The following is a 21,372-nucleotide window of genomic DNA, read 5'->3' on the forward strand; positions in this document are numbered from 1 at the left end:
AAAGCCCCAAAAAATACTTTAAAAAAAAAGAAGCGGGCCTCCGTGTACTGTTATGCTTGATCCCTCCTTCCCTCTTTGATTCCTTCTTTGATTCCTCCACAGGAGGAGGGGCGAGAACGAGGAAGGTCAAGAGGACCGAGCAATTATTATGAATTCGTGTATGACAGTAGGGCCAGGGCTGAACTGGTAATCTGGCATACAGGGCATTTTCCCGGTGGGCCAATAGTCCTCAGGGGTCGATGTGGTTCTTTTGTTCTTATGGGCCGGTCTCACAGTCTAGAGTTGATGGCCCATAGGTGCATGTTCAATGTAGAAAGTGGACTGAGCCGATTAGGACATAGCACAGCAGTGGCCTTCACATGTGTGCGGGTCCGGCCACAAATGCCCAGGCCATTTTTTTGGCCCCAGGCTAGCCCTGAGTAGGACTTACACATTCTGGGGTGATGGCATCAGTCTGCCTGCCACCAAAATTCAGATGGCCTGCTCCCACTTGAGGAGCAGCAAGACAGCAGTCAGTTGTCATTGCACATGAAACAGAGCAAGGGAGAGTCCATATAGTCTACGGGGCATAGTACCATATTGCTTTAAAAAAAAAAAATCTTTCAAAAATGATTTCCTTTTTGTTTTTCGGAGATGTTTTGATGAAGCAACCAGTTTAGAGACCAGTGGCAAGCTTAAGTTCTGTGATTTACCAGATCTCTCACATCCCCTCCAAAAATAGCGTATCCATCCAGTAGAATGTTAAGGTTGAGAAATTGATGTCCTGTTGCAGTGTATTTCTCTTTGCTGACACATCCATCGAAATAAACTTAGAGTTATTTGGGAGCAAGGTATTGGCTACAGTTACTGGAAGGATGTACCTTACTCAAGCTATGGACCAGGGTGGAGGGGAGCGCCAAGTGGTAAGGGAGGGGTTTCAAACTACAACAATATGAGTTTTTGTACTTTTCTCTTGTCTCCCTTAATCCTTCAGCTGCATTGTCTTAGTCCACTTAAAGAGCAGGTTAAAGTTTTGTGATCAGTATTCCCTCAGTCCTCCATCCTCTGCTTCCTCCTCTTTTTGCTCCTCCTCCGTTGTCTCAGTTTGAGAAGAAGGATGGAGCTGGTGGTATTCCATAGTAAGTTCAGTATGTTCCATCCCCAAGCCTCCTATTGTCTGGTGATGGGAGTTCCTCTTCCACTACCCTCATTCACTGTCCCCAACCACCACCACCATCAGCCTCCTTCTCCTCCACCTCTACTTCCCCACCCCACCACACCTACCAACCCCCACCCAGAATGCAATGCAATGCACTCACCCCACACAACCCCACCCCCACCCACGATATGAAATGTAATCCCAGGTCAGACGAAGGAGGAGAAGCCTGTGACTGGGGTGCGTGTAGCCGGGGCAGCCGGCTGTCCTCCCGGCGTGTACACCCCTCCAGTACTGTGCTGGGTCACCACTGTCTTATAGTACCCATCTTCACCACTGCCGACAACGCCACTTCCCACGACACCGATCCCGATCCCACCGCTGACGCCAACTCCGTTGCCCCCGCCTCCGTTGCTGCCGACCACTGTCCCATTGCTGCTTCGCCGCTCCTCGAAGCCGAACGGGGACGGCGGAGTGTTGGCCACCACGAGGGTGTTGGAGGCCGTCGTCTTCAGGCCTTTGGGCTGGCGCTTCCAGGAGTTGTAGTAGGTGGGGTCGCTCATGTAGTGGTTGACGAAGGAGTGCTTGGGGGCCTCGTCCTCGTAGTCGCTGTCTGTCATCTGTGCAAAGGGAAGGAAAAAAATGCAAACAAAGTTGAAGGATTTCAAAGAGTCCAATGAGTCCAAATTCATTCAACGAGAGGTAGGCCTTGTTGGGGTTATACAAGGAAGTTGTTTCAATGACAGCATCCTTCAGTCATTATGGGACATGGGTATGGCATATACTGTACATGCAGGGCTCTAAATTAACACCAGCCAACTGGCCAAAAGCTGGTGAAATTTCAGTTTGGGTAATAGGAAAAACCAACTTACCAGCCACTTTGACCCATTAGTGAGTGTGTGTTTGGCTAGTAAAATTAGCATCTACTAGTCATTTTGGCTGGTGATGAAAAAAGTTAATTTAGAGCCCTATGTACATGTATGTACACAAAATGTAGTATAGGCATGGGCGGTGACAGCTTTGGCTAGGCCCGGGACAAAGTCATTTAAAAGGGCCCTCTCACCCTATACATGCAATGTATCCCCCCTCCCCCCTTTAATATATGCAAACCAACCTCTGATCCCGAGAGCTCTCCGTTCTTCTCAGTGAGCGTGGTGCTCTCGGTGAGTACGGCTCCGTTGTAGTTGTTGCACAGGTCCTCATCAGAGTAATGTAGCCCTCCAGGACTGGGCCGAGGAGGAGACCTGCACCACAGGACACAAGGATATATATGAGGATGAAAAGACTTAAAGTGATACTGTCCCATTTTTGGAAATAAGCTTATTTTACACCTTCCCTTGAGTAAAATAATAGGGTTTTACCGTTCTCCTGTACTTTCAACCGTTCTCTGGGTATATCAGTGCAAATTTTACCTCCATGCTAGCAGTTAACATTGAGTCCTATGAGACCAGCTCGCGGCTAACTGGATCATAATTTCTCCACTCTCTCCCTTTCTCCTTCACTCTTTGTCTCGCAGTACATCCATCTGTCCACCACACCACATTTGAGTTTCGCTGGCTCTCTCTCGTGTCCTCACGTGCCCTCTCCCCCTTCATCCAGGGCTGGATTATTATTTGGAAAATTTGTGTTTCTTAGATGCAATTTCATGCATTTTAATGCATTTTAATCAATTAGGCGTCAGAGAGGGCATCAAGGCCACTGTGGCCTTATGGCAGATATTTTTTTCAAGGGTACAAGGCCAAAGTGGGAGGGCATGAGGGCGATGGCCCTCATGGGCCAGTGCCAAGAGGCACCAACCATTAATGACCAGTGAGGGGGCACCACAAGACACAAACTTAACAAATTAATTGACATTTTTATAGAGGTTATAGAAGTATGTTCTCAAAACATTTGAATGGCGAGAATTCACACATAGATGATAGGACCTCTTAACAGTCATTTCCAATATTAAAATGCAAAAAGTCAAAAATGATGGATATAGCGTTTTGGAAAAGAGCTCTTCAAATGTTGTTCATAAAAGGGGGCACAAGTGAGTCATAGTGCCCAGGGGGCACCACATTGGCTTAATACGGTCCTGCCGTTTACCCTTCTAGCTCACCTGGTGCCGTTCTTCTTGAGGAAGGAGCTCTTGACGTTCAGGTGTCTGCTGTTGAGCTCCAGGGCAGTGAAGCCTCCGTTGTCAAGGGTGACGGCCTCCTCCACGGTAGAGATGTGTTTTCCTGCAGTGAGAGGGTTGGAAAAAGAAGTCAAAAGATTGGGATGGTGAGCATGTGTGTGTGAAAAAGAAAGAGGGAGATGGTGAGATTATTTTTGCCTGTGTGTGTGTGTGTGTGTGTGTGTGTGTGTGTGTGTGTGTGTGTGTGTGTGTGTGTGTGTGTGTGTGTGTGTGTGTGTGTGTGTGTGTGTGTGTTTACCTGTTCCACAGCTCCGGTATCTCCGGTTCTGTCCGTGTAGCAGCAGACCAAACACCACCAGCAGAATGAGAATCAGGCTACACAGCGCCATGACAACGAGGAACCACCACTCCTCATAGAAGGGCTTCTCAGACAGAGCTAAGAAAGAAAGAAAGAAAGAAAGAAAGAAAGAAAGAAAGAAAAAGAAATAAAATGAATAAACATATTGACAAATATCAGTCTAAAAAAATGACTTCTTAACATGTTTGAAAAATGTGTTGAAAAACAAGCGCATTTGCACTTCAATCAATTCGTCTTTCTTTAAATAGTATTTCCTAGTTATTGATTTACTTACATTTTGTTTCCTCTCTGGTTGACTTGAAAGCAGCTATGTGAGAAATACAATGTATTCTTTCTTTCTTTCTTTCTTTCTTTCTTTCTTTCTTTCTTTCTTTCTTTCTTTCTTTCTTTCTTTCTTTCTTTCCTTTCCATGTCTACAGTCTGAAAACCATGCCTACATTTTCTGTCAGAAACAGTTCTCGTCATCTGTCTGTGTTTTTTTCCATTGTCTTCTCTGCCTGTCATTTTTCATTCATAGTTAATGTAGCTTTCATTCTCCCTGTGCCACTGATCTGTCTGCTGTTTGTGATAGCTGGGATTTGATACATAGTGTTTCAGTTGAGCTGGCAGTGTGTGTGTGTGTGTGTTTGTGTGTGTGTATGTGCGTGCGTGTGAGCCTACCTGACATGGCAGCTGATGCTGGGCTGGGGTCTCCATATCCGTAACCGTTGACAGCGATGACTCTGAACTCGTAGCTGACGCCCGGCCGCAGTCGCTCCAGACTGATGGCATGGGACACACTACTGGGGGGCAGCTGCTTCACAAACGTATCCCACAATCCCTCATCTTAGGGATAGAATAGAATGGAATAGGATAGAATAGAATAAAATAGAATAGAATAGAATAGAATAGAACAGAACAGAACAGAACAGAACAGAACAGAATAGAATAGAATAAGACAAGACAGAATAGAATAGAGTAAATGTTAATGATATTGAATAGAATGTCATTTATTGTCACAATGACAGGACAGTTATGAGATTGTGTGTAGTTTGTTGTGTATCATGCAGCCTGTGACAAGTGAGTCATAGGGAGAGAGAGAGGGAGAGAGAGAGAGAGAAACAGAGAGAGAGAGAGACAGACAAACAGGTTCATCGAGAGGCACATAGGGAGACACAGAGGCAGTCAGCCAGTCACCTGATGGACGAGCCTCTATCACGTAGCCGGTGACCGGTCCCGCCCCCTCGTTGCCCTCTGACCAATGGAGTGTGAGGGCAGAGGAGGACTTGGTGATTGATGTCTGCAGGGGCGCCCCGGGAGACCCTGCAGAGACAGAAAGGGGAGGGGTTAATTGGACACCATTAGTGGCACACACACTATGGAAACACACACACACACACACACACACACACACACACACACACACACACACACACACACACACACACACACACGCTACGAGTCTTACCATCCACGGGTCCTGCAGTGATGTTAGCAGTCAACTCTGGTCCGTAGCTGACAGTGCGAGCCTGCACGTGGAAGGTGTAGGTGACCCCGTGGTTGAGGTCTCGAACCTTCAGCCAGCGCTGCCAGTTGCCCCGCACTTCCACCGTCACCAACTTGCTCACACCTGCCAATCACGGAGAGAGGTAAAAGGTCAAATTAATAATGTGAAATGATATCAGTCGGGACATATAAGCACAAGGCATCTAAATTTTACCTTTCTATTACAGCTAAAACATTCCTATATAGTAGCTAGATAGGTAGCCAGTTGCCTCATGTCTCCGTCATCACCACCTTGTCCTCACTTTGCAATCTCGGAGGGTTGTGAGAGGTCAGATTAATAATAGGTGGGTTTGCAGCCAAGCATCTGTTTGCCGAATCATGACGAGATCTACTTAGTCTAAGAAAGGTAAGGAGGATTGCTCGGTGATCAACTTGGACAGAAATATCTAACGTTACTTCCAGAAAGTCACAAGTCCGACATGTGGACAAAGATGCGTCTGTCTATGCAGTGTCGCCTTGTGGACACATGGGGGAATAACAATTTGAAGAATGCTTTTCAGACGGACCGACAGACCGACAGACGGACGGACATACCTTCTCATAGAGATGCTAGGACGCATCTAAAAAAAACCCTGTTCCTGCTTTAAGCTCACAAATCACGTCATCTAGATGAGTTCCAATCAGGGTAGATTACTGACGACAAGGAGGAGCTCTCATGCAAATGCAGTGAGGTAGAAGCTACTGCATAGCAGCGCAGCAGTAAAGCGGTTCCCGTGATGACTAGATGCCATGTGAAAGAAATGCAGAGCAGAAGTCACTCCCATCAAACGTGTCGTGGACACAATTCCCAATCAGATTGTGTTGCAATTTCGTAATGGGCATGCACCTGCGGCAGACTGCTGCAGGATGCGCCATCATGAATGAGCCCAATGTAAAATTATATCTTGAATGGCAGTCAGAGTACATGGACTAAAGCAGAAGGCATCTCGATTCCACCTTTCTAGTACCAGTAAAAAGTTCAAAGTTCCTATATAGCAGATAGATAGTTAGCCAGTTTCCTCGGGCCCCCACTGTCACCACCTTGCTCACACCTGCCAATCACGTAAAGGAACGTCAAAAGGTCAAATGAATTAATAAATAGACTGGTCAACACACAGAAAGCAGAAACATCAGCGAAAGGCAGGTCAATTTCACCCTCCAGTGCAACTAAAAACTTCAAAGCCAGCTGTCAGTTGTCCCAAAACTCCACTATCACTACATTAGTAAAGTAACTTTATCATTTCCCAAAGGGAAATTAGGGTATCCTTGCTTACTACATTACTAAATCTTGCCAATCATAGAGACATGTAACATTAGGTGAAATTAATAAGGGACTGGGATATAACGAGCAGTAAAGAAAGCATGAAGTTCTGTAGGCACTGGTCTGTCCACACCATTGATTGCACTGGAAATCCAGGAATAGTCATGTAACTTAGATCTGAGAAGTTAGCTCTCCAAGTCTATTAGGTGAGTAGAGGATGGCTGTGAGTTGCCACACTAATGTCTCTGCAATCAATTGAAAGCAACACACATGCACGTACATGCACACGCACACGCACATGCACACAGACACACACACGCACACACACACACACACACACACACACACACACACACACACACACACACACACACACAAACAAACACACACACACTCACACACACACATGATTGGTGAGGCACTTCACGGATGGCTCCCAAACCAGACTGACACGGCTAATGAGAGGACCAAAAGGTCAATGATCTGTGTGTGTGTGTGTGTGTGTGTGTGAGTGTGTGTGTGTGTGTGTGTGTGTGCAGGGCCGCTGCCAGCCTTTGGCAGGGCCCAGGACAAAGTCATCTGAAAGGGCCCCCCACCCAATACATTCAATGTAATGAGGACCCAATTATGGGCCCCCTATTTCCCAGGGCCCGGGACAACTGACCCCTTTGTCCCCCCTTGTCGGCGTCCCTGTGTGTGTGTGTGTGTGTGTGTGTGTGTGTGTGTGTGTGTGTGCGTGTGTGCATGCATGTATGTGTGTCTGTCTGTGTGTGTGTGTTTGTGTGTGTTTGCGTGAGCGGGTGTGTGTGCACGCGTGATCTGTCTGCAGCAGTGACAGAAATAAATAGGCTATTCAATCACAGTAACCATGGGAACAAAAGGTCAAAGGTTTGATTCCTGACAGTGATGGCACAGTGGTTTGACATACAGTCTCCAAACTCACCATCCAACCCGTTCCTGCAGTTCACCTAGGAGCGCTGTCTAGCGAGCACAGCCCATAAGGCTATCGCTAATAACTCACAATTGTGCTCGTTGTCGCCTGAAACCTAGCAATATTACTGAGGGTTCTGAGAAACCGATGTTGATTTAAATCAAATGTACAATAAACTGGGCGTTATATCCTTCTGATTTCTTACAGGTTTAGCATTTATGAGTCAACCTCCGCTAGCATTTTGCTAGCGAAATTGCTTTACTGCAGTCGTAATCACAGCAATGCAGACGGTTGACCAATCCAACCGCAGTGTGTGAAGCCACTCGTGACGTAATATTGACAATAAAGGTGTACTTTATAAAGATGAATCGATTTTAAAAATTGAAACTAAGTGCTGAGATACCAAAAAGCACTTGGGAGTGCTAGTCGTCAAGGAGTGCTACTTCACTTTTTTTCTGCCAAGTGGGTGCACTTCGGCTCAAGGAAAAAGTTACAAGATATGGCTAAACTCAACTGTGGTTAAAGTCTTGCCAAAGATTCCAAAGGCACACTGCTGGCATAAAGTTAAAAAGCCTTTAATGAGACAGGCTGACGCGTTGCGACTTACTGTCTTCTTCAGAGCCTTGTGTCAAACTAAGTGCTGTTTGAAAGGATAATTTATCCTGCCTTTGGGAAAATTTAAATGAAGACATGATAACAATTCTCTCCCGAGCAACGGCAGCAACTATGGTTGAGCTCCATAGGACCCCATTCATTCTAACTGCCTCTGCGCTCCTCCATTGGCGCCACTTAGTGGACAGTACCACCCGGAAAAAGTCGGGACTTTTCTCTCTCGTAATACCCTTAAACCTTATCTGGTATCAGCCCATCAGGAATTGCCCTGTATGCCAGATTACCAGTCGAGGCCTGGTCAACACGCCCCCGGCCATCCATCTCCACCCTTAGGCAGCGGGCCAAGAATCATAGCTCATCTAGAAAATGAGTTTCGTTGTATCCGTTTAGTGGCAACTTAAAAACATGTTTTCTTGATCAATTTTGGGGTGCTGAATCCAAATCTGCCTGTTGCCACGCCGTCAACCTGCACGTTTGGCCACCACAAGGGGCGCTATATTCATTTTTGCTTATTTATGGGTAGAAACAACGTTTTCTTTCCTGTTCAGTTATAACATTTTACAGATTGCTTTGTAAAAACATTTTCCATGAAACTGAAGACTTTGTGTTTGTGTGTGTGTGTGTGTGTGTGTGTGTGTGGGGGGGGGGGGGGGGTGCAGGGGGCTAGTTCAAACTGACTTAAAATGCTGGTTTTGGACCGTTTCTTTACTTCAAGCCATGTTTTTCTCTAAAAATGACAGCTAATTGGTTGAATTATCGAACAACATACATATACATTACAATCTAGACTCAAGATGGAAGAAAATACCAAAATATGACACATAGGCTGCGGACCATAAATCATAGCTCATCTGGATAATGAGTTTTGTTGTGACCTCTTAGTAGCAACTTAAAAATATGTGCACTTGGTCAATTTGGGGGTGCTGAATCCAAATCTGTCTGTTGCCAGGGCATAAACCTGCTCCCTTGACCACCACAGGGGGCGCTACTTCGTTTTTTCCTTATTTATATACCGGTAAGTGCACAGAAAAGTGCACGTATAGATTTGGCACAAATGTTCATTAGTGTGCACTCTTTAAAAAAAATGCCCTTGGCCGCGCAGAAAATCCAAGCTGGCAGCCATATTTTAAGATGGCCACCCTCTGCACTTAGAGGCTCAATTTGAAACGGGAGGCAGTGACTCGATGACTCTCCTCCTACATAAACAGGTCACTGATCAGATAGGTGAAGTTAGCTGATGAGGCAGCCGTTACGAACGGCACTAACGAGTGCGCTGCCTTGCGCATTTGATGTTACGGCGATTTTATGGCAGGAGTTACGTTCATCACGTTAGCGCTTAGCTTACGCATGCTATTTGAACGGTGAATGATCGTCAGACGGCGGAATCTTACAATAGGCTATAAATAGATCTAGCGACAGCATATTTAGATACTACAATGTTGATTTATCCATTCGATTTTCAATATCTACATACATAAGTGTCAGAATAAAGAGTATGATAAGGTAGTAGCTTGGGTAGTAGCCATGTTTGTTTTTCAGGTTTCCGGTTGAGAGGGAGGTGGCGCACAGCATGTTGGGTACCAAAGCAGCGAAGTCAGCATCTGATGCTGACCTCAAATATCCCTGTTACGCCCACAAATGCAGTCAACTGCAGAGGCAGGAAATAAAGCAATTTTTCGTTTCGATCCACACTTCATGACTCGATGTCCAGTTAGCTCACGGGAAGGACAGCTGCCTTCCCTGTTTCGAATTGAGCCATAATGAGGCCACGAATCGCTTTAATTATGATAGCATGAAATACTGCAAATGTTATGTAAAATCCACTTTTTAAAGAAGAGCATTGTCCATTGATAAAATCCAGATGGCCACCGTTTTCAATATGGCCACCGTCTCCACTTATAATAAGGAACACTTTTAAAAAGTGTGATGGCCACCAAAAGAATCCAAAGTGGCCACCATTTTTCAAGATGGCCACCCGCCTCAGAAGACCAAGAACTGTTCACATAATGACATGGCTTGCAATTTCGCACCCTTGTTCATTAGAATATACTCTTTGAAACATTAAAATTGTTCACAAGAAAAACCAAGATGTTTGACACGTTTCGAGATGCTATCCTCTCCACCAACAATTACTAATGCTAACCAACATATATGCAATTACTTCAATGAAATCAACAAATTACTGAAGAACAATACTGTATACATGATACAGTCTGAAAAGGATCTGTGATTTCTTATTCAAAAACATGATTCACAAATACTAAAACTGCACAATATAATGTCAAAATCTTGACAGGCCTGAAGTAAAAGGATTAAGCAGAACTGTACTTCACATTTGCAGCTTCACTAGACTATGCATACAAGACCAAGCCTGAGGCATGTGCACCTGCCGCACTTAGCAAACTTTTCTTTGCAATGGCTGCCCTGTTCATTCTTTGCCAATCTTCTCCCGTCAGTTGGATTTCATTTCTTTGAGTTCTAGTTGGCATATGCTTCAAAACCCACAGGCACTCTGCTTGATTTGTTGCATATTATGTAGTGTGCTGTTGCATATTATGTAGTGTGTTGTATCAGTGCTGCTGCTGTTGGAGGGATGTCTTCACATGGCCTTTCTGCAAAATAGTTAATGGCTCGCATCACTCATACAATCTGCAGTGCTGAATCTCTCATTCCACTACTTTCCTTTATCATTGGTTTTGAAGGCTGTGACCATGTCACATCATGTAAAAGCAAGGCAGAACAGCATGTATTAGGCCTTCTCTTGTCCAATTGTGTTGTTAAGTTTGTGTATGACAATGAATTGAAGGCTCTGGGTTTGGCCACACATCAGCCTTAAATGTTGCACATCTAGACTTGAGTGGAGAAAATTGCCATTGGTATAATTTGGCAGGGAAAAGTAAGAAAAGGTCACACCATGCATTAACTTTCTTTTATTATTACACAGACGTGGTTCGGCGATCTGCCTTACCATAATTTGGCATGGGAAAAGATGTGGCTATTGGCTTCCTCCTAGGACCATGTAGGCCTATCTCATTCAGAGAGAGTTTTGGTTGTACCAAGTCTGATGCAGACGTCAAAAGATATACAGCTCCCAACTTACTCAGGAAAATCTCAACATCATCAAAGTTGACTTGGTCAAAGATATCAAACACAATCAATTCTATCGGAGATGTAGGGTCTCGTGTTTCCAGCACAGCATCATGCCAATCATTCTAATGTCCTTACCTACTGTACAACTTGACCAAAATGGAAGGACTGTAAATGCTGTGTAGTTAACAAGAAAATAACTGTGGGTTCCCCCAACTTGTCAACTTGGATAACAACACCTTTGCCAATTTCCGCAGTGGAATTTAAAAGCCACCAATGCATCAAAGCATCAATGAGTAGTCAGTACACTCCACTTGACTTGTCAGAGGATGGGAAATGAGGCTGTTCAAAGTTTTTTGGAATATATCTGCTGATAAGGCCAAGACTAGTTAGAAAATCCAGCTGACTGGGGATAGGAAACTAATTGAAAGTGTTCTGGGTAATTGGGTCTCCCATTACAGAGAGTAGAGAATGACGGGTGTAAATGCTACATGTCTTATTTGTCCTCTGTCCAGCCTTACACAGTTCTTTTTGAGATTTTGTTATAGGACTACACTTCTAATATTTATGTTGTTTTGCTTTAAAAATGCCATCGTGCAAAAATAGCAGATCTTTTGGTTCAGACTGTATGATAGGATAGTGATCAAACAGATCTTTTTTTTCTTAAAATAATTGTAATGCAAATCAGTTAATATGATAAGGAGTTATTGGTGGAAGGTGGCCATCTTGGAATTCCCTGAGGCCAGCACCCTTTTTTCAAAGAGTGGATTCTGATGAACATTTTGTGCCAAATTGCATGCTTGTATCATTAAGTGAACTATTCCAGGCCTTTTTTACAAGTGGAGAGGGTGGCCATGTTGAAAAATTGTGACCACCTTGGATGTATATTTTTATATTTGCATAATTATCATAATTATACATCATAATAATACTATACAACTAATAATAGAGTCTTACTTAAAATGTTGAGAATTTTGTGTTTTTCAATTTTGTGAAAACCTTTGGCCAATAATTGGCAATTAGGCCTACTGTATTCTACATTGTGTCTATCAGTCTTGAGTGAAAGAGACATGCAAAGGCAAAAGACAGTAACTAAGTTGTGATTATGTGTTTTGTGTTCATAATTACAATCAGCCATTATCTGCTAATTATCATTCATGTCAGGCAATGAATGTTGAATTAACAATTAACGGTTTACCTGTGGTACGTTTGTCACCACACAATTTCCTTATTCTACAAGACATCAACAAACCATTCACAAAGTAGGCCATGTTTAATAGAATATACACATCAACTTCACCACTTTTTCCTATATGGAATTAACAGTAGCTGCAGTGCATTTCAAGCAGTTCAATCGCCTACCAAATGGTGGCGCTATGCTTGACTGCCATTTCACTCATAGGCCATGTTTAATAGAATCTACACATCAACTTCACCACTTTTTCCTATATGGAATTAACAGTAGCTGCAGTGCATTTCAAGCAGTTCAATTACCTACCACATGGTGGCGCTATGCCTGACTGCCATTACACCCATAAAGAAATATTGATAGGCATAATACACACTTATATGTGAAGTTTTGCTCTTGTGGATCACTTCAAATTTATTTGGTGACACTTTTCTTGTTGAAGAGGTCAATTTTAATTAAAGCCGCAAGCAGCCTTGGCGGGCCCTCGCACCTGCGGCCCAGGGGGCATGGCACATCGCCCTGCCCTAATACACGCCTACCTGTGAAAAACGGATGAAGCGTAACAATTTTCTGACAAGTATGAGGAAGGTGAAGGGGTCATTGTCGTAACACTGCTGTCTTGTCCACTTCCCCTCTCAGTATCCCTTTGCATTGCCATTTCAATCATATAGACGCATGCAAAATGTTTTAATTTCCACATTTATAGCAATTCATTCGCCTAAAACATGGTGGCACTGCACCTGGTAGCCACTGCAGTCACATATATGCCAGCTTCGGACAGGTCTCTGCAGGGGGTTCTATTGAGTCTGACATTTTTGGATTTGTAAATGCGCCATACTGAACAACCATGCCATGTAATTTTTACAAGCAGAAATGAGGACCTGAAAGTACTTATGGGAAGTCATAGGACTGCCAAGAATGTGTGTGACAACTCCCAAAAGATTCTTACTATGGTTTGCTGAGATATGACTTCACTTCCTGTTTGGGGGTGTTAGGAGGATTTTGATTGGCTGTCACGGCCAAACCGTAAAAGATGAACCCTTTAACAAATCTCTTTAGAGTGATCCTGAGAATATATGTATCAAGTTTTGTGAAAATATGACTAAATTTGAAGGATGAGATTTTATTGATTTTCACCAAATCCAAAATGGCGGACATTCTGAAACTGGATATGATGTCATAGGGTGCGTTGGATTCGTCTTGGCCCAAGGATTTCAACGGTGCCACCAGATTTAAAATTGTGTGTGCGGTCCAAAAGTTACAGGCAGAAATGTAGCTAAAACTTTAACCTGCTGGTGGGTGGTGACTTTGAACTTTGACCTGCTGGTGGCGCTAGAGTGTTTGAGCTAGCGGCTTGATATTTCTTGTGGGGGGTCATGGGATGGTCAAGAATGTCTGTTACCCAAGATATGACTTCACTTCCTGTTTGGCGACTTAATCCAAAATGGCGGACATTCTATAATGGTGGATTTAATGTCATAGGGTTCATTGGATTCGTCTTGGCCCAAGGATTTCAACGGTACCACTAGATTGAAAATTGAGCGTGCGGTTCAAACGTTACTGGCAGAAATGTATGTAAAACTTTGACCAGCTGGTGGCGCTAGAGAGTTTGAGCTAGCGACCTGAATTTTTTTGTGGTGGGTCATGGTATGGGCGGAAATGTCTGTGACAATTTAGAGAACAGTGTGACGATGGGTTACCAAGATATGACTTCACTTCCTGTTTGGCGAGTTTTAGGCGAGTTTTAGGCCGTTTTTGATTGGCTGTCACGGCTAAACGATAAAAGATATCCAATATTCCTTGAGACCCCATGTGTAGCTCAGTCCAGAGATACTATATACCAAGTTTCGGGCGAATTGGTCAAAAATTGCGGGAAAAATAGCATTTTTATTGATTTGAAAACTATCCTGGCGGAAAATGACGTCATGGGGTGCGTTGGATTCGTCTCGGCCCAAGGATTCCAGGGACAGAGATTTTGAAAATTGGCCCAGCGGTTCAAAAGTTACAAGCAGAAATGTCCCTGAAATTTTGGCCTGCTGGTGGCGCTAGAGGGTTGGGGGTGAGAACCTATAATTCTGGTTCTGAGTAGCGGCGCACATTTCCGACCACCGTGCCAAAGGGCGTCTCACCAAATGCTTCTCAGACAAAATGGGCGACCCGAACAACGAGCAAAAAGAAGAAGAAAAAAAAAAAATAATAATAATCCGAGGGAGAACAATAGGGCCTCGCACCCTCCGGTGCTCGGGCCCTAATTACATTCCTTCATTACCAAAAATCGCTATTTCAACCTTTGTTTTTCATATGAATGTGCAACTTTTGACGATGGCAACATTTAGAATATTGATTTATGCACTCTGATGGATATATATGAGCAAAAACCAAGTTGCCACCTGATCACTCCGACGAACTTGCAAGATAGGATTTCTGGCCCGCTGCCTACTTCCTTTGCTGCTTTAAAATCAAGTAAAAACAACAAAAGTCCTATCTGGAAATGTTTTGGTCGCAAAATAATGGGGAGTTACACAGGTCGTAGTTTCAATTGCCAACATCGATAAGTGGGAGGGGAGAAGGGAGAGGTCAGCACTCCCATCCAGCCCTCTCCTGCAGTAGAGCATTGTACAATCCCCACTAATTGCTATGGGTCCTCCATGGGTCACCCCTATTCACTTAAGTGAGATGGGGTAAGACCAGAGGTTGGACTTAGTATTAAATGACAGGGAGAGAGAGAGAGAGAGAAAGAGAGAGAGAGAGAGAGAAAGAGAGAGAGAGAGAGAGAGAGAGAGAGAGAGAGAGAGAGAGAGAGAGAGAGAGAGAGAGAGAGATGATACTACATAGTGTTTACTCATTCAATTTTACCTATCTAATTTCAGTTGCAGGGTTTTGCATCCTACTTAACAAAACCAAAAGGTAGTAATGACCTACATATACTTTGTTAACACTGGGAAATGACTTCATAACACAGTCTTTAGTCTTGTCTTTTGTCTATGTCACAGCATACAATCTTGTAAAGCCTATTTCTCAGTTTGCAATGTTCAGCTGCACAGCATGAACACAAACTGATGCAAATGATTGGCAGCGTAGACGTTTATATGTGAACATATTTTGTCTCCTCTTTTTGAACTTCCTCTTTCATGCTCAGAACAGGAAACAAAGATAAATAGCGCTTTCATTTTTATTTTTATTTATTTATTTAAAGTACTTGTATGTTTTTGTGTTGCCATGATAAACACTATGTAATAAAGTTTTGGGTGTTTTCAAACAAACAAACAAGAACACACCTTGCGGTGTCTAGGGAAAAAGATCAGTACGACATACACTTTTTGATGTTCTTTTTGTTATTGTTTTTATTTTGGATCATGGTGTGGTCTTTAAATAAAAGGCTGCTTTATAACTCAACTACACACTTTCACTACCATCTGCCTCACTGCTGTGTTCATATAAAACACTTGCCTATTTTCCTTTGTACAGGCAGGTGTATGATGACACTAACGGTTGTTAGGTTTTCTTGCTATTCCTAAAATGATGATATAACTATTTTTCAGCACCTTCACATTTTTTCAGTTACATTTTCCCATTGAATAATTATTTTTATATATTTTATTTATTTATATATTATTTTTTGTCAACCAAACCTACAAAGTTCCTTTGAGAATGGAGTTTCAGAGCGTGAAGTGGGCCACAATGACTCAATGTCCTGGCGCTTGTGTTCCCCGCCACCATATTTTGGGTCCAGACACTTTCAGTAGATGAAGGATATCCAATGACGCATAGAGAATGTATGCATTCCAAATGCCAATAATTTGCGCAAGGGTAGGGCTGAAGTCAAATTGCTACTGCAAAGTCTTTTCTGTTAATATCATGCTCGTTACGAGGTTGTAGGTTACTGATTGGGATGTATTTCTTAAAATGTAAGAGAAATGTAGAGAAGTGCAGAGAAATTGGGACATCTGTATGGGAAGAAGCATTTTAAGTACAATTTTCATCAACATTGAAAACGACTACTGCTTGCATCTGTACTTTCAACATAGACATAATGTAGGTTAGTTACTTTTGGCGATCGTTTTCTTGCACTTCGAGCTCTGAATCAGCTTTGCACATGGTCCCTGATGAAATAAACCAAATAAACTAAACTAAATCAGTCTATCAGAGCTCAACGACTGGGACCAAATAAGTACATCTATTTTGTGATTCATCTATACAGCCTCTCTTAACCTCTCATTTCAAATTCTCTTGCATTTCCTCCTTCATATCCTGCCTTCTTATCACTGCCCGCTTTCAAAGCCTGTTTTACACATAAGACATAAATCACTATTTTCCACCATCTGGCAACAGCTGATCCATATCTTGCAAATTCAAATATGAACACAAAGCTTTATAGAAGTAGAAAACAGTAGTATTGTGTTTTGTGTGCTTCTCTTCATATTCCCTTTCCAAAGAACGTTTACAAAGAAACTCTTCTCCAAATTTGTCTCACCATCTCTCACTGCATGACCTATTGCCATCATTGCCTTGTGCTGTATGCATTCTAGACAGTATGTTGCCGCCAGGGAACACTGACAGATTTTTTTTAATTTTTATTTTATTTGACCTTTATTTAACCAGGAAGGTCCCATTGAGGTAGAAACCTCTTCTTCCAGGGAGTCCTGGCCAAGACGGCATTAAGACAGTGGAGGCACATATTATGACATAAAAAACAGATTTAAAAAAAAAAAAAAAAAAGCACACGTAAGGATAAAAGACATATCAGACATAGGGGCAAAAAAAATAGACACTGGACAAGACTAACAAGTAAGAACATCAATCACTAAACAGTAAGAACTAACAAACTAATAAAATCTGACATAAAAACACACACACACACAAAACCTCTGTAAAACTGAGTTTAAAAGCAGTGACACTCCTCTACTAAAGTTGTTTTTAAAAGATTTTTAAAACTCTCTACAGAGGGCACAGATGCCCAGCTTAATGTGTTTTGGAGGTTATTCCAAACATGTGGGGCATATGAACTAAAAGAAGTCTTACCTAATTCAGTACGCACTGTAGGGATATTTAAGATAATTTTATTTCCTGACCTAGTGCCATAGGAGCTGGTTTGGCGTGACACCAGACAATTGATATATGATGGGAGTTTACCCACCAATGCCTTCACAATAAAAATGAGGAAATGGCTTTTCCTCCTAAGTGATCGTGAAGTCCATGTTACCATTTCATACAATGCGCAGTGATGTGTTTTCATATTTGCGTTTGTAATAAAACGCAGTGCCGCATGGTAAACTACATCTAGTTTCTTTAGAAGAGAGGTGGACGCATGCATGTATAATATGTCACCATAATCTAAGATGGGTAAAAATGTACTCTGGACCAATCTTAGCCTAGCAGCAAAAGGAAAACATTTTTTCAAACGGAAATAAAAACCCAGTTTTGGTCTAAGCTTTTTAAGAAGATGGTCAATATGTGATTCAAAGTTCAACTTTTCATCAAGCCAAATCCCTTAGTACTTGTATGCTTTAACCCTTTCTAGCAAGGTACCATCAGTAGTGGACACTTCAACATTAGATAATGATGAGCGGGTATGCGTGAAAACCATGTACTTTGTTTTCTTTGCATTTAGGACCAAACGCAGACTTAGCAAAGACGTCTGCAAAACACTAAAAGCAGTTTGAAGAGTCTCAACTGCAGTATTTACAGAGGGGGCAGATGTATACAGAACAGTGTCGTCAGCATACAGATGCACCTTTGCTGAATCAAGACCAACACAGAGGTCATTTATATAAATAGTAAACAAAATAGGCCCCAAAATTGACCCTTGAGGCACACCCATTTTGACCCCTACCAGAGCAGAATTACTATTGTCAACAGCTACACATTGGGTTCTCCCAGATAAATAATTTAAAAACCACTTCTGTGTCATGTCATGTCACTAAAACCAATATGTTGTAGTCGTTGCAACAGAAGGTCATGATTTACACAGTCAAATGCCTTAGAAAGATCAACAAAAAGAGCTGCACAGGACCTCTTGTTATCTAGGGCAGAGATTATGTCATTGGAAACTAAAGTAGTGGCGGTGATAGTGCTGTGATATTGTCTGAATCCTGATTGTGTAGATGTCAAAATTCCATTTTCAGGCAAATAATGTTTAACCTGCTCATTCACTAAAGACTCAAATATTTTAGCAGTTACAGATATGGCCAGGCCCAGGACAAATTCATCCGAAAGGGTCCCCAACCTGATACATACAATGCAGTGAAGACGCAATTCTGGACACCCTCTATACCAGACATTATTTGTGTGTGTGTATGTAAGCAAGGCTCTAAATGAACACCTGCCAACTAGCCAAATGCTGGTGAAAATTCAATTTGGCTGGTAGAAAATACCAACTAAGTAGCCACTTTAAACCATTGGTGAGTGTTCATTTGGCTAATAAGATTAACATCTACTAGCCATTTCGGCTGGCGATGAAAAAAGTTATTTTAGAGTCCTGTATGTACAGTAAGTATTGTGTGTCTGTATCTCACCTTGTACAGGTGCGGTGGGCAGGTAGACCACCCTGTAGCCCTCCACCACCCCGTTGGGCTGCTGAGGGGAGCCCCAGGACACGTTGAGGGCACTGCCCGTCACCTCGGAGAAGGACAGGAAGCTAGGGGCACTGGGCGCTGTGGAAACACAATGGAACACAGAACGGTGAGAGGTGAGAATAGAATGGAATAGAACAGAATAGAATAGAATAGAATAGAATAGAATAGAATAGGGAACAAATCAGTGGAAGCTAGGAGTGCTGAGGGCTGCGGAAAAAAAATGAACGAAGACATGATAATGTTAAAGCTACTTCATTAAAGCAAAAATAAAGCAACACTACTTAGTTTTCATCTGTTGGCAGTGGAAATGTCTGTCTTAAAAAATAATTGGAAGAGGGTCAGCATATGTCTCTATGGCAGGGGTGTCAAACGGTCCGGGGGCCAGATCGGGCCCGTCAAATGGTTTAATCCGGCCCCAGACTTGTACAGAAAAGAGCTACAAATGAAAAGACTAATAACGAAAAAAGGTAGCTTATCTCTAGCCCTTTGCAAAGTTCCCGATTGTGTGTGAGATTTCAGGTTTTCAATACCAGAGAAAGAATGCCTTTATTGCTCTGTATTTAAAGCCAATCCTCCTAATATAGCCCCTGACATAATTGACTAGATGTCATCCCAATATGAAGCAGAACTTTGCAATATTTTGCTAATATATTACTGGTCTGGCCAACTTGACCTCAACTTGACTGTGTGTAGCTCCTGGACCAAAATTAGTTTGACACCCCTGGTCTATATGTTTATTGTTCAGTTAAACCCACACAGCCTGTAAATGACTATTGTATTCATGAAACTGAATTGGTCTGAATGTTGTATTACGTATATTTGTGTCTCTAAATACTATTTGCTTGAGGCTCTGGAAACAGAATGGAAAAGATCAGGATGCAAAAATTAAACTTCGACACAAAAGCTACTGTATGTGTTTCACAGTCCGTCATGGATTGCGTGCCTGCTTTGCAGAGTAACCAAAAAAAATGCTCTTATAGGTGGAAAAATGGACTCAAATGCACTTAGACACAGTACACAACAAGTAGAGGGAGTGCAGAATGAACGGGAAAGAACAGAAAATAGCAGCAAAGTGACAGGTGAATAACATTATTAAAATTACATGAAGATGTCTCGAATTGTATGCTACTTTGGACGCTGAAAAAAAAAAACATTGACTGTAGATGCACTCTGGCTTTTGTGTGTTTATTCATGTAGAACACAAAAGTGGGTATTTCTGCTGAAAGCAGTGGTACATTATGTTTAGTGAGGGAAGAATGAAAAACAAAAAGATATTTTGAGAGAAAGGAGGAAATACAAAAAGACAGGATATGTGGAAGGAAAAGAAAAACTGCTATTGAGCACAGTAGGCCAAAAGAGTACTGTTAAAATGACAGAAGAACTCCCTAAAATGACAGAAGGTCAGAGAAAATGAGAAAATAATTTGGAGCAAATTTGCTATTCGTACGAATCAATGGGGGAGAGTCTTAGTCCAAAAATTGACTAAAAAGACAAAAAAAAGAGAGAAAAAATGAACACTAATTCAATGGGCTTCAATTGGGTGTAATGGGCTTCATTGTAACCATGGCATTAGTGAATGCCCCCAGAGCCTTTCAGAGCAGGTCCTGCCACTTCCACACCATTCAGTCAGTCAAACAAAGCCAGCTCTCCGCATTGAACTTTGCTCTCCAACACCACACGCACGCACACATGCACGCACGCAGGCATGCACACGCAGGCACGCACACGCATGCACACACACACACACACGCATGTGAGAGAGAGAGAGAGAGAGAGAGAGAGAGAGAGAGAGAGAGAGAGGTGACAAGGGGACAGAAACAGAGGAACAGCACGTGTTAAGTGGGGCCTGGAGACTTTTACTATTTCCAAAAACATTTTTTTTTTCTAAAATGACATCTGTGAAAGTTACATGGAAAGAGAAAGAGTGGTAGACAAGTGAGAGGCAGGAGTGAGAGGCAGGAGATTGACAGAGTCTAAGTCTAAGCTCGGAGGAAGTGCCAGACACCCAATGACCAACATTGACACTAAAGAAATATGAGTGTTGCATTTGTGTGTGAGAGACTGAGTGCCTTTTTCTGTGTGTGTGTGTGTGTGTGTGTGTGTGTGTGTGTGTGTGTGTGTGTGTGTGTGTGTGTGTGTGTGTGTGTGTGTGTGTGTGTGTGTGTGTGTGTGTGTGTGTGTGTGCGTGCATGTGCATGCGTGCGTCTGTGGGTGTGTGCATATACGTGCGTGTACGTGTGCGCGCATGTGCGTATCAGTGTTAATTTCGTCAACCATGACTATGACTAAAATATTTCGTCAAAGCCCTTTTTTGATTTTCGTCATTTAGACTAAGACTAAATTGGGAAGGCAATGACTAAAATATGACTAAGACTAAAATTGATTTTCGTCATTGTGACTAAGACTAAGACTAAATTTAAAAAAGCTGACGAAATTAACACTGGTGTTAAATAAAATGGAGAAAAAAAGAACCAGTGTGTGAAGAAGTTTCATTCTGCACAGTGTGATATATGTTGAAAAGAGAAGCAGTGTGCGGAGAAGGTTTATTCTGTACAGTCAATGATTATGTTAAAAAGAGAAGCAG

General features: G+C 42.6%; 1 protein-coding gene across 1 annotated transcript in view; it reads right to left on the minus strand.

Moving 5' to 3' along the window:
• Positions 1-1,344: 1,344 nt before the first annotated feature.
• sdk1b (sidekick cell adhesion molecule 1b) overlaps positions 1,345-21,372 on the minus strand; it is a 396,999-nt gene continuing 376,971 nt past the window's right edge. The window contains exons 39-46 of the mRNA XM_063198261.1: positions 18,729-18,866; positions 5,057-5,218; positions 4,786-4,911; positions 4,270-4,434; positions 3,550-3,687; positions 3,234-3,354; positions 2,250-2,379; positions 1,345-1,755 (exon numbers count right to left, since the gene is read on the minus strand). Of these exons, the coding sequence (XP_063054331.1) occupies positions 1,345-1,755; positions 2,250-2,379; positions 3,234-3,354; positions 3,550-3,687; positions 4,270-4,434; positions 4,786-4,911; positions 5,057-5,218; positions 18,729-18,866 (1,391 nt within the window). The remainder of the gene's footprint in view (positions 1,756-2,249; positions 2,380-3,233; positions 3,355-3,549; positions 3,688-4,269; positions 4,435-4,785; positions 4,912-5,056; positions 5,219-18,728; positions 18,867-21,372) is intronic.

This window comes from Engraulis encrasicolus, chromosome 1 (assembly GCF_034702125.1).
Source record: "Engraulis encrasicolus isolate BLACKSEA-1 chromosome 1, IST_EnEncr_1.0, whole genome shotgun sequence".
Lineage (NCBI taxonomy): Eukaryota > Metazoa > Chordata > Actinopteri > Clupeiformes > Engraulidae > Engraulis > Engraulis encrasicolus.